Consider the following 13,092-nt stretch of genomic DNA (forward strand, 5'->3'; position numbering starts at 1 on the left):
ATGACTAAGCTTGTATCTGACCTTGTGACTTAGCTTGTGTCTTGACCTTGTATCTGACCTTGGGAGTTAGCTTGTATCTGACCTTGCGACTTAGCTTGTATCTCACCTTGTGACTTAGCTTGTGTCTGACCTTGTATCTGACCTTTTGACTTAGCTTGTGACCAAGCTTGTGTCTGACCTTGTGACTAAGCTTGTGTCTGACCTTGTGACCAAGCTTGTGTCTGGCCTTTTGACCTAGCTTGTGTCTAACCTTGTGTCTGACCTTGTGATTTAACTTGTGTCTGACCTTGTGACTTAGCTTGTATCTGACCTTTGTGTTTAACCTTGTGTCTGACCTTTTGACATAGCTTGTGACTTAGATTGTGTCTGAACTTGTGACTTAGCTTGTGTCTCACTTGTGATCTAGCTTGTGTCTGACCTTGTGATCTAGCTTGTGTCTGACCTTGTGACCTACCTTTGTCTGACCTTGTGACCTAACTTGTATTTGACCTTGTGACCTAGTTTGTGTCTAACCTTGTGTCTGATCTTGTGACCTTGCATGTGTCTAACCTTGTGACTGACCTGGTGACCTAGCTTGTGTTTGACCTGATGAACAGGTTTTGTCTGCCCTAAACATGACCTTATGACAGAATACTGAGACACTGTGTCCTGACAGTCCCTACCTGCTGGCCCACTTGCTGCCCCGATGCTGGACCTTATAATACTTGGGAGCCTCACACTTATGTTTGCGACACCAGTCAATGAGGAACTGTTTTGGAGACTTCCCTGTCCATTGCTGACGAGTGTACTCAAACTGACGAACATCCTGTTTCACCATCACTGAAACCAATGGAAAGCATAAATACAGCACAGTAGATATGAATATTATTAAAATCATAATCGTATTTTGGTGATATTTTAAATTAGCAATTCTTTATCAAATAGTAACCATGTTAAGTTTTGTGCTAACTATACCAGTTAATGTGTGGTAATGTATGTATGGTGGTGTATAGAACTTTGTGAACATCAAACTGAACACAATGTATCGAGAAGCCTTGGAGGTCTAAATGCAGGCTACTTAATCACTATCAAAGGATTTGGATTAAACTAAAATTTACATAACAGAAATCAGCAAACACTTTTATGCACTGAGAAAACAACTGACCTTGGGGAATTTTCTTGGGCTCCTCCTTAGCAGCCATTTCTTCAAATAATGCAAATCCTGTACATTCATCATCACCATCATCTTTGACCTTGCTTTGACCTTTAACCTCAGTCTGTTCCTTAGTCTGACCTTGACATCCACCTGCTAACAAGGCTGGTTGATCTCCACTAGATGTAGACAATTCTACTTCAGATGTTTCCTTATCCAGACCTTTGATTTTAACAGCTGGGTCAAATCTTGGGTCACACTCCAAAACATTTATATCTGGACAAAACAAACAATTATATCAATGTGAATATGCAATGCTGTGTAAATACACATGAATTAGTATCAGGATGCTTCCAAAGAGTTGAATGAAGCAATGATTCCATCCAAATCGATGACAGCAGGACATATACAATAACTCAAATACTTTTGATAAATACATGAATATGTATGGGAGCTACACAGCCAATATTTCCTAACCTGAATTTTAGGTCAAGAAACTTGACTTGAAATTCACCTGAAATGGACTAGAAATTCTGTTCAATTTCAGGTCAAAATTTCTTGACCTGAAATCCTGGTCAATTTCTAGTAAATTTCAGGTTAAGATTTCTTGACCTGAATTTCAGGTCAAATTTCAAGAGAAATTCTGGTCAATTTCAGGTGAAGATTTCTTCAGGTTTAGAAATCTTGACATGAAATTCAGGTCAAGAAATCTTAACCTGAATTTCATGTCAAGATTTCTTCACTTGAAATTCTGGTCAATTTCAGGTCCATTTCAGGTAAGGAAATATTAGCTGTGTAATGTCTGATCTTGAATCCATAATTCCTCACCAATATCTAAAACATCCATGATTACTTAAAAGTATTATTTTAGAAATTTTACATCTCTTACTAGATCCATTCAACATTCACTTCTTGATCTCTAAGGAACTGACCAGTAATCAATTTTCTGATTTTCTGTCCAAGCTCTTTCTGTCTGACTTTGTCCCCTTCCTTTTTAACCAGGACTGCCTCTTCTTTAGCGTCCAGTAACTTAGCAGTAAGTTCTAAATACTGCTCATTCTGAAAACAACATATCAATACTGCAATAAGGTCATGTTTTTTGTTGCTATTGACCAGATCTGATCAACCTAGCTATAACTAATCTCTAGGTTTTGGTTTACGTGTATACATTATGTGCTTCAACACAATTAAATCTTATTAAGGTATGGGAAGAATATTTTTTAATACTGAATATTGAGAAAAAGTAGGATCTAGATTATGTATAGTCTAGATTGTTAATAATTTTTGCTATAGAGAAAATCTTACAGGATCTATATCATGTATATCCTCAATATTGTCTTCATCATCATCATCATCATCAGACGACTGTTCTGTGTACTGAAGAATCCAGTTCTTCATATCCGCTTCCTTTGACTGAAAAAAAGTTTAAAGAAAAAGATCAAAGTATATCTTAAATAACTATAAATTTAAAATCTTTAACATATTCATTAATCTCCGATCACAATGTATTCTCGCCTTGCAGGTATGGCGTTAGAATTGTACCTACCGCCCCTATTGCATGATTGTAAAAGGCGACTAAATTTAGGATCTTATCTTTTCTCTTCTTCCTAACTGACTTTATCTTTCCTAATGCCACCCTTGGCACCGCCTCACTTTTGGCCTTGAGTTGAGGGTTCGCCCCTATGAGGAAGGCTCTGGGTTCTGTCCCCTGGCCGAGACACACCAAAGTCTACAAAAGTGGTAGTTTCTGCTCCTGCTTAGCACTCAGCATACAGGGAGTGGGACGACTGGTTCGCCCGTTGTCAGTACAATGTGACCGGGTGGGGTGTGTTGCATGGTGTCTTCGGCCGCATGCTTCAGTGATATAGCACTATAAAAAGGTCAACAGTTCCACTATACAAGAAGACACAACATGAATATATCGCAGTCTCCCAAAACACGCACCTCGCACAACATACACTCAACACACCGCATACATGGGAGGCCTTCCTTACATGACCATAGCTGGTATCTGTATATATATGTGTGAAGCTGTAATATTGCAGCTCAAAATACTTTTAGACAGATAATGGTGTCGTCTTTAGAACTACAATTGGTGCCTATTTCTGCTAATGGAGCAAAGAAATGTTTGTGCAAACCATTATTAAAACGTCTATATGTTTTTTACCTTGCTTGCTTGATATCACTTACCTACTAGGCAATAAAACTAAACCGTGTAATAAAATATTAAATTCACAGCGAGACATTATTTTTTTTGCATATATATATGGTGGTATTTTCAAAGGAAAATTATATGGCAAGTATACAAATTATGAGTAGTAAAGTAGATATTGAGAATGGTGTTTATGGGGTTTTTTAGACAAAAAATATTATGTAAATACATGTATATGCTTAAAATAATTTGAAACCTACAAAAAAGTAAAGAAATCAGTGCCCAAGTGAATTTCTGAGGCAGTGCTCCACTAAGACATATAGGGACCATTTTGTACCCGACGAAAGGTACATGTATAGTAGGCCGGGTATGTATATTCGTTCTAATTTGTATGTAGCCAGTACAATCAGAGACATCCAATGATATCCAAAGTATTTCATTTTTACTTTGATAATCAATATACCACCAGTACCTTGGTGTTTCCTGCAGCCTGACTTGGTTCCACTACCGTGGACGCTGCTTGAGGCTGAGGTGACATTATTGTATTTTCAAATTTCTTTCTTTCAAACTTTGGTCGTGTCTTGTATTCTTCTTTTTCCAATGTTTCAGAAAACCCTTTAGGAAGCTTATCTAAACAAAAAAAACCAGTGTTATTATTTTATAACTGAAATGTCTCCAGGAATTTCTGATATACATTTTGTGCAGTAAAGTTAAGCTGAAGGGGAACACATATGGATTTGAGGGTTTTTCCTTAATTTTTTGTTTTGTCTTCATCTAAAATTACAAGTTCCAAACAGAAAATAACTACCATTGAGTTACTAAAGAGTTACTAATCGATCAATTAAAGAATACACAGGATAACAGTTACCATCGGCCGATAAATTTCAAAAAACACATATATATCTATACAAAAAAAAAAGTATATGAATACCATTAGCTAAGTTGAGACAGAGCCAGTCCAGACTATCAATCAGGTCACCTCCGTAGGTTACTGTATTGTTCATGGCCAGCTCAATCTGTTGGTGACTGAACCCTGCTCCTTGTAAGCTGGTGTACATATCCTAGATCAACAAAATTAATACTACAATTATCTATGGACTTATACTGTAAATAAATTTGAGTAGGATAAGAAGTTTTAGATACATATCCTAGATCAACAAAATTAATACTGCAATTATCTATGGATTTATGCTGTATATAAATTTGAGTAGGATAAGAAGTTTTAGATACATATCCTAGATCAACAAAATTAATACTACAATGTACAATTGTCTATGGATTTATACTGTATATAAATTTGAGTAGGATAAGAAGTTTTAGATACATATCCTAGATCAACAAAATTAATACTACAATTATCTATGGAATTATACTGTATATAAATTTGAGTAGGATAAGAAGTTTTAGATACATATCCTAGATCAACAAAATTGATACTACAATTATCTGTGGATTTATGCTGTATATATAAATTTGAGTAGGATAAGAAGTTTTAGATACATATCCTAGATCAACAAAATTGATACTACAATTATCTATGGATTTATGCTGTATATAAATTTGAGTAGGATAAGAAGTTTTCGGTACATATCCTAGATCAACAAAATTAATACTACAATTATCTATGGAATTATACTGTATATAAATTTGAGTAGGATAAGAAGTTTTAGATACATATCCTAGATCAACAAATTGATACTACAATTATCTATGGATTTATACTGTATATAAATTTGAGTAGGATAAGAAGTTTTAGGTACATATCCTAGATCAACAAAATTAATACTACAATTATCTATGGATTTATGCTGTATATCAATTTTAGTAGGATAATAATTATACGAAGTTTTAGATACATATCCTAGATCAACAAAATTGATATTACAATATCTATGGATTTATTATGATTACTATTTTTCATTAGGATAATAAGTTTTAGATACATGCACAATCTATCAGACTTAACAAAGTCAATGCAAAACCAATCTGATTTTTTTTTTTAAGGGGTACACAGGCAATATGTCTTCAGGTAAATTCAGGTCAATTTCACCTCAAATTCATACCGGTATTAAGATTTTGACCTTAATTCCCATGGTGATTTTTTTGGTGTTTTTAAGGTAAATTTCAGGTCAAGACTTTTTCAGGTCAAATTGACCTGAAGACATATAGCCTTTGTATTGTGAAGTCATTCGAGTGAAACTTATCTCTTTTTTCATAACTCTTTAATATGCAAAGACGAAATATACATATTACAGATTTTTCCTTTATGAGATAAAAACCAACCATGAGTTTTTTGTTTGTGATACGTTTGCTGAGTTCCTTTGTCTTTGTTGTTTGTGCATGTTCATCATTGATTAGCTGGATAATATCCTGCTCCAGATCCCGAGGAACCTTGATCTGCAATAAAATAAAGATTTCAAATAGTACAGGTTATTACCTGGTATTCAAATTTTCACAACAAAGTTTGCAGGTCCATTTACTGTTTAACATCAGGTGAGAATTTTTCTTTAACTCACACCATACCCCTCGACATTAGAATGGAACTCGCGAACAAGGGTTGGAAGGATGGTGATAATATGTTGAAACATCTTAACCACATGCTGAGGAACAGCAAGATATGGTGACTTGAAGAGTATAAATGGCGGATTGTTTCCTCATCAACAGCCATCAGTAATGAGTCTGTAGCCAAAAAGAAGAGACTTTGTGGTACATATACTATATAACTATTGATGATTAATTGTGTAGACAAGTTATAGGTTCTACAAAGCGGCCTCTACAAAGGATATCTGGGGAGGAAATGGCCTTATATACTGTTATATATAAATAAAAATATTATATCACAGGGAAGGGGAGGGGATGTGGATGTGGCGCAATGGTAGAAGGCACAGGTATGTTTGGCTAGGCGATTGGGTGCCGTAGATCATGAGTTCAAGGCCCGGATAGGTCACAAGTCAATAAATTGTCATGCTTTGTTAAATTGTGTTTCTTTGATATTTAATGAAAATAATATATATATATAATTTATTGATTTATAATCACCTTTTCACTGCTATCTTTTTCATCTTGGCTAGCTTTATCACCAGATTTTGGTAGAGAATAAGTCTTCTTTCCTGTTAAAAACATGATGTGAAAAACCAACTACAACATAACAATGTACTGCTAAATGCATCATAATGCTTAGCTAGATTTATCCCAACAAGTGATTGTAAAGTCTGGTTTGAACCTATCACTACGTGTAGCAAGAGAAAATAATGTTCTACTTTTCATGTTGGGCTGGTAGAAATTTAAATAATATATAAAAAAAATATCCATCTAGTTAGTTCAATGATATTTTAAAAGCATTTTTAATGATAATGGCAACAGGTTGTGTACTTCAACAAGAGGTATAGCATGACGAGACACATTTGATCAGTACGTCGTGTCTAACCGCGCCGGTATTGCCCATCAAAAGTTTCTCAATACCAACATTTACGTAATATTATTGGATTACAAGTTGTGAAGATTTTCAAAATACAGTGTACTGTACATCTAGCTAGCTATACAGGTGTGACCGAGCATTGGTAGGATGAGTTTATACGTTTTTTTTGTGTCTACTTTGGCACATGTACATGTACATGTATTGTACAGTGTACATATAAAATGCATACATATAGATAATATCTTGTCTACAGTAGTTATTAAAATAATGACTTTTCAGTGATATTTTCTTCTGTATAGGACAATTAGCACAGGAGCTTGACATTATGTACGAAGTGCGAAGCACTTCTATGGAAACACACACATGAAAATGTAAGAGAAAACACAATCTTTCAAATTCAATCCAACACACTGACAGCTTCAGTTTGCGGCCGCCATTGTTTTACCCACTGTAAAAAATCCCATCAGCGTGAATGCCATGATTTGAAGTCAGCTCATTATATAATCAAGCGATTCAAACGCATTTATGATCCGAAAAGCACAATCTTCATCTGGCAGAAGCTCTTTGATTGCAAGCATTCAAGTGATAGACCACTTTCAATATAATCAGCTGACTAAAAAGGGAATATCTGTTACGGAAATTAAATGTGGATTTCCTTAAGCTTCTCAAATAGGGGTTTGGGGACAAGGACAAAGTGTGAATATATGAATAAAAAAATAAACATACATGTAAATTTGACTTTTTAACATTGCATAATTAATGGTTTACTTAAACATCTGAATGCGCCCTTTAAGGCCTTGCCTTCAGTCATATTAACTGCCCTTTTCAAATGTTTTCGCTCCTCACCATTCAAACACAAAGGCACACTTACAACTGACAGCAGGGGCAAGGCCGAAATTTTGTTGAATCAATTCAAATCCGTGTTCACCAAAGAAGATCAAGGACACACCATGCCATCAACAACCAAAACAGCAAAATCTCATATTGGAAATATAACAATCAGAACAGATGGCCTTACCAAGCTATTACGCAAAGTGAATCCAGCAAAAGCACCTGGACCCGACAACATCCCAAATAGAATACTTAAGGAATGTGCTGTACAAATTTCACCTGGACTATCAGCAATATTCCAAAGCTCCCTAAATACTGGACTATTACCGACAGATTGGTTGTGCGCAAACATATCAGCCATTTTTAAAAAAGGAGAACGACATGCAGCAGAGAATTATAGACCAGTATCATTAACATCGGTACCATGCAAGCTGCTAGAGCACATTATATGTAAACACATGCTTAACCATCTAGAGCATCACAACATCTTAACATCGCTCAACCATGGATTTCGTTCTGGATTTTCCTGTGAAACACAACTTGCAGTCACTATGGACGACCTCATGAAATCATACGATAGAAACAAACAAGTCGATCTAGCCATCCATGACTTTTCAAAAGCATTTGACACTGTACCACACCAAAAACTCCTACCTAGCTGAACCAATACGGCATCAAAGGAAATCTACATAAGTGGCTCTCAACCTTCCTGACACAGCGTCAGATGAGAGTAGCCCTTGAAGGAGAATTCTCTCGAGAAGCCTCTGTAGATTCAGGAGTCCCACAGGGAACAGTACTTGGACCGCTATTGTTTCTCTGTCACATCAATGATCTACCTGACTGTGTTAGTTCAAAAGTACGACTCTTTGCAGATGACTGTCTACTATACCGAGAAATCAACAAATACCAAGACCATCAATTATTACAGGATGACCTACACAATTTGGAACAATGGGCAAACAATTGGGGAATGAAATTTAATGCAAAAAAGTGCTACATCATGAACATAAAAGGAAAAAGTCACAAATTCTACACCTTAAACGGACATATCCTGGAGCAAGTAAAAAAATCCATATCTTGGTCTTACAGTTTCGGACGATTTGAAATGGGACACTCATATAACAACAAGAGATCCCAGAGGGATCTTGGCGTCCACCAAAGAATGATCTATGTCTGACAATGGAAAGAGGGATCTTTTCTCTGCTTTTCAAACTTTTGCAAACATACTACATATAAAATTTGAGACAGATCGCTTCAGTACTTTCTGAGAAACAGCAGTAACAAACTTCAACTATCAAAATCCAAGATGGCTCCTTGGCGGCCATCTTGTTGATCGATCGGTCCCAAATCGAAATATGCACAACTAGGGCCCTAGGGGAACCTATATATGAAATTTGAGACAGATTCATTCAATACTTTCTGAGAAATAGCGATAACAATCTTTAATTATCAAAATCCAAGATGGCAGCCTGGCGGCCATCTTGTTGACCGATCGATCCCAAAATGCAATATGCACAACTATGGCCCTAAGGGCCTGGAAATATCCCTTCAGTACTTTGTGAGATATAGCGATAACAATCTTTAACTATCAAAATCGAAGATGGCTGCCTGGCGGCCATCTTGTTGACCGATCGGTCCCAAATGCAATTTGCACAACAAGGGCCCTAGGGGAACCTACATATGAAATTTGAGAAAGATCCCTTCAGTACTTTCTGAGAAATAGCGATAACAAACTTTAACTATCAAAATCCAAGATGGCTGCCTGGCGGCCATCTTGTTGACCGATCGGTCCCAAAATGCAATATGCACAACTATGGCCCTAAGGGAACCTACATATGAAATTTGAGACAGATCCCTTCAGTACTTTCTGAGAAATAGCGATAACAAACTTTAACTATCAAAATCCAAGATGGCTGCCTGGCGGCCATCTTGTTGACCGATCGGTCCCAAAACGCAATATGCACAACTAGAGCCCTAGGGGAACCTACATATGAAATTTGAGAAAGATCCCTTCAGTACTTTCTGAGAAATAGCGATAACAAACTTTAACTATCAAAATCCAAGATGGCTGCCTGGCGGCCATCTTGTTGACCGATTGGTCCCAAAATGCAATATGCACAACTACGGCACTAGGGGAACCTACATATGAAATTTGAGATAGATCCCTTCTGTACTTTCTGAGGAATAGCGATAACAAACTTTAAGTGTACTTTCTGAGGAATAGTGATAACAAACTTTAAGTATCAAAATCCAAGATGGCTGCCTGGCGGCCATTTTGTTGACCGATTGGTCCCAAAATGCAATATGCACAACTAGGGCCCTAGGGGAACCTACATATGAAATTTGAGACAGATCCCTTCAGTACTTTCTGAGAAATAGCGGTAACAAGAATTGTTAACGGACGGACGGAAGGACAGACGGACGGAAGGACGGACGGACGGACGACGGACCACGGACAAAAGGCGATTTGAATAGCCCACCATCTGATGATGGTGGGCTAAAAATAGCAAAAAAAGCTAGCTCCACACTAGGCTTTCTAAAACGGAACCTGAAACACTGCCCAACTACGTGCAAAAAAAATAGCTTATTTTTCACTGGTGTGCTCCATCCTTGAGTATGGTGCAATAATTTGGGACCCTTATATCAAAAAAAAGACATTGACAAACTTGAAAGAATACAAAGACTAGCAGCCAGATTCATTTCCAACGACTACAAGACCAGGGAGGAAGGATGCATTACAAGAGCGCTAGAGGATCTGAAACTATAATATATATATACCATCACTTCAGATCAGACGTGAACAACAGAGACTGACCTTCCTATATAAAGTGGTGGAGGGGATGCTACCTCAATACCCCCAGATGAGTACTTAACAAAACAATTTAACGACCCAAAAGAAACATCAAAGCTAAGTATTACGAAAACCACATCACCACAAATGTTGTTGAAAAAAATGTCACCAGAAATTCAAAACCCCTCATGGTACCAACACACAACTGTGAACAATACAGGAATTCCTTCTTTGTGGGTACAGTCATTGACTGGAACCAATTAGAGGAAAAGGTAGTATGTGCCCCAACATTGGAGGCTTTTAAACATGCCCTGTAAGATCCTCTCTCTACCGTTGTGTTAAAACCGGAAACGGGTTCTACAACGTATCATATATAGATATAGATAGATATAGAACCCAGGTAAAGGCAGGTTCTCTTTTCAAGGAAGCCTCCAACTGTCCAATACATTATACAGGCAATACTTCACTTGGAGTGGTCTACGACACCAAATGTAACTGGGCGAGAGTAGCGTGCCACTAACCTGGCTCGAACCCGCGACCCCAGACTTACTGGTCGCCGCTCTACCGACTGATGAGCTAAGCTAACTGTTAGAACTGTAGTACATTTGGAGAAGGCGACGGTATCTCTATTTGCAATAAAACCTGTTACATACCCTTTTCTTCTCTGTGCTTTTTTATCTTCGTGGTGTCCTCTGCAGAATGTGGTTTCTCTTGTTTTACTTGTTTCTTCTTCCCCATATTTGTTTTTGTAATAAATCAAATAATTGCTGCCATCCATCAGTCCATCTGTTCATGTGATATGTCTACTGGGCGCAGCCATATTTGTATTTCTAAAAGTTTGTCCGCGGTCGGAAAAGTTATATCCGGAATATCGATTCGGAACAACCGGTTCACAGGCGTTGGTTAAGACCGTTGGTTAAAGTCATTATTCAAAGTAAAAATCCTGGCGGACCTGTAGTTTTTGATACAGGCCTGTAAGGGCTTTGTCAAGGCTCGTCCGAAAACAATATATAATCACCAGGTCGTCTTTTAAATAATAAAGAACAACTAGGTCCAAGTACCAGTCAAACCGTATAATCGAAAACGGCCCTGCACAACTACCAGGGGCGGATTCAGGTTTTGAGGTTAGAGGGGGCGTGGGACCAAGCAAATCAGGCGAGGGGTCTGGGGGCCGCCTAGGCCCCCAGAAGCTCTCGAATAAATGGTGCAAAATCCTGCATTCTGAGGATTTCATGAACATATTTTCCAGAAAATAATTGAAGCCATTTAAGGATGTTTATTTATGGTTTTCGTGTCAAGTGTCATATTTTTTATTTGAAGTTTTGATTTATTTTTTTTACTTACAGAATTGCAATATCAAAATCTTAATATTTATATGGACATACATTGTAAAGCGAAGAAGGGCGGGAGTCTGGGGGCCGCCTAGGCCCCCAGAAGCCCTCGAATAAATGTACACTTTTTCCAAAAAATAATTGAAGCCATGTAAAAATGTTTGTTTATTATTTTTGACGTCTAATGTCATATTTTGAATATAAAGTTACAGAATTGCACTGCCTAAAATCTTAATATTTATTTATAGAGGCACGAAGCAAAGAAAAGGATGGGGGTCTGGGGGGCCGCCTAGAACGAATATACGTACCCGGCCTACTATGCCTTTAGGCCACAGGGACCTGGCACGAAAATTTTTAACCAATAGTATACATATATATATATTAGAGATACTATAATATTTATATATGTATACCGTTAGTTTTAAAAAAACGTGCCAGGTCCCTGTGCTTTAGGCCGGGTACGAATTGGTCCCCATGTACCGTAGTGGAGCACTGCCTTCGAAAATCACTCGGGTACAGTTTTTCATACTTTTTTGAAGGTTTCCGATTATTCTATGCATATAAATGGATGTACATATTATTTTTGTCCAAAACAAACATAAATACCATTCACATGCCTATTTAGCCCGAGATACTCTGGCCCTGACACCAGACTTAGACACTATGACAGATAGTGTCTGGTTTAGGGCCAGAGCGCAGAAGTACTCGAAAACCTGGAATAAGCCGACACCGTTTGGTATCGGGCCAGGTCATCTCCGATTCAGGCTACTTACAAAATATTACCACCGAGAATCGCCACTTTCCTTGGTCTTTTCAATAAATGAATAATTTATCTTCTCATAGCCATCTATTTCATCACGAATGCACGTTCTATTGTGTCAACACAGTAGTTTTGTTTTCGCAGCTTTAAATTTTCCTCGTCGTCGTCGCCATTTTCTAGTAGTAAGCAAATCACCTTAATCTCGACGGATTGTAATATTTGGGTAGATATAACATTCATTTGTTGAATAGACTAAAGTTAGTGGTGCTTCTCGGTGGTCAGTCTAAATCGGAGATGACCTGGCCCGATACCAAACGGTGTCAGCTTATTCCAGGTTTTCGAGTACTACTGCGCTCTGGCCCTAAACCAGACACTATCTGTCATAATGTCTAAGTCTGGTGTCAGGGCCAGAGTATCTCGGGCTAGGTTATTGAGTATCTACCGTACCGCTCACAAGACGTCAAAATCACATTTTGTGAACTTGCCGTATAAATTCCCTTCTGAAAGACCTTCATATGTATAATGTAAAAAAAAATGCCTCGATGAGAATTTGATATTTTATGTGGTTCGGTTTTATTGCCTAGTAGCTAAGCTATATCAAACAAGTACGATAAAATGTAAAACAAACGTTTTATAATGGTTTGCATAATCATCACTTTGCTCCATTAGCAGTAATA

At 37.4% G+C, this 13,092-nt stretch overlaps 1 protein-coding gene across 3 annotated transcripts in view; it reads right to left on the minus strand.

The window, feature by feature from the left end:
* LOC138329668 (ATP-dependent RNA helicase DHX29-like) overlaps positions 1–11,159 on the minus strand; it is a 32,784-nt gene extending 21,625 nt beyond the window's left edge. The window contains exons 1-9 of one of the 3 annotated variants that reach the window (XM_069276912.1): positions 10,978–11,159; positions 6,324–6,394; positions 5,568–5,681; positions 4,216–4,345; positions 3,757–3,914; positions 2,438–2,539; positions 2,065–2,191; positions 1,145–1,408; positions 663–819 (exon numbers count right to left, since the gene is read on the minus strand). In XM_069276912.1, the coding sequence (XP_069133013.1) occupies positions 663–819; positions 1,145–1,408; positions 2,065–2,191; positions 2,438–2,539; positions 3,757–3,914; positions 4,216–4,345; positions 5,568–5,681; positions 6,324–6,394; positions 10,978–11,062 (1,208 nt within the window). In that variant the 5' untranslated portion in view covers positions 11,063–11,159. Of the gene's footprint in view, positions 1–662; positions 820–1,144; positions 1,409–2,064; positions 2,192–2,437; positions 2,546–3,756; positions 3,915–4,215; positions 4,346–5,567; positions 5,682–6,323; positions 6,395–10,977 lie in introns of all 3 variants that reach the window. The other 2 variants (XM_069276911.1, XM_069276913.1) reach the window with 2 other exon arrangements.
* Between the last annotated feature and the right edge of the window lie 1,933 nt (positions 11,160–13,092).

This window comes from Argopecten irradians, chromosome 8 (assembly GCF_041381155.1).
Source record: "Argopecten irradians isolate NY chromosome 8, Ai_NY, whole genome shotgun sequence".
In the NCBI taxonomy this organism is placed as follows: Eukaryota; Metazoa; Mollusca; class Bivalvia; order Pectinida; family Pectinidae; genus Argopecten; species Argopecten irradians.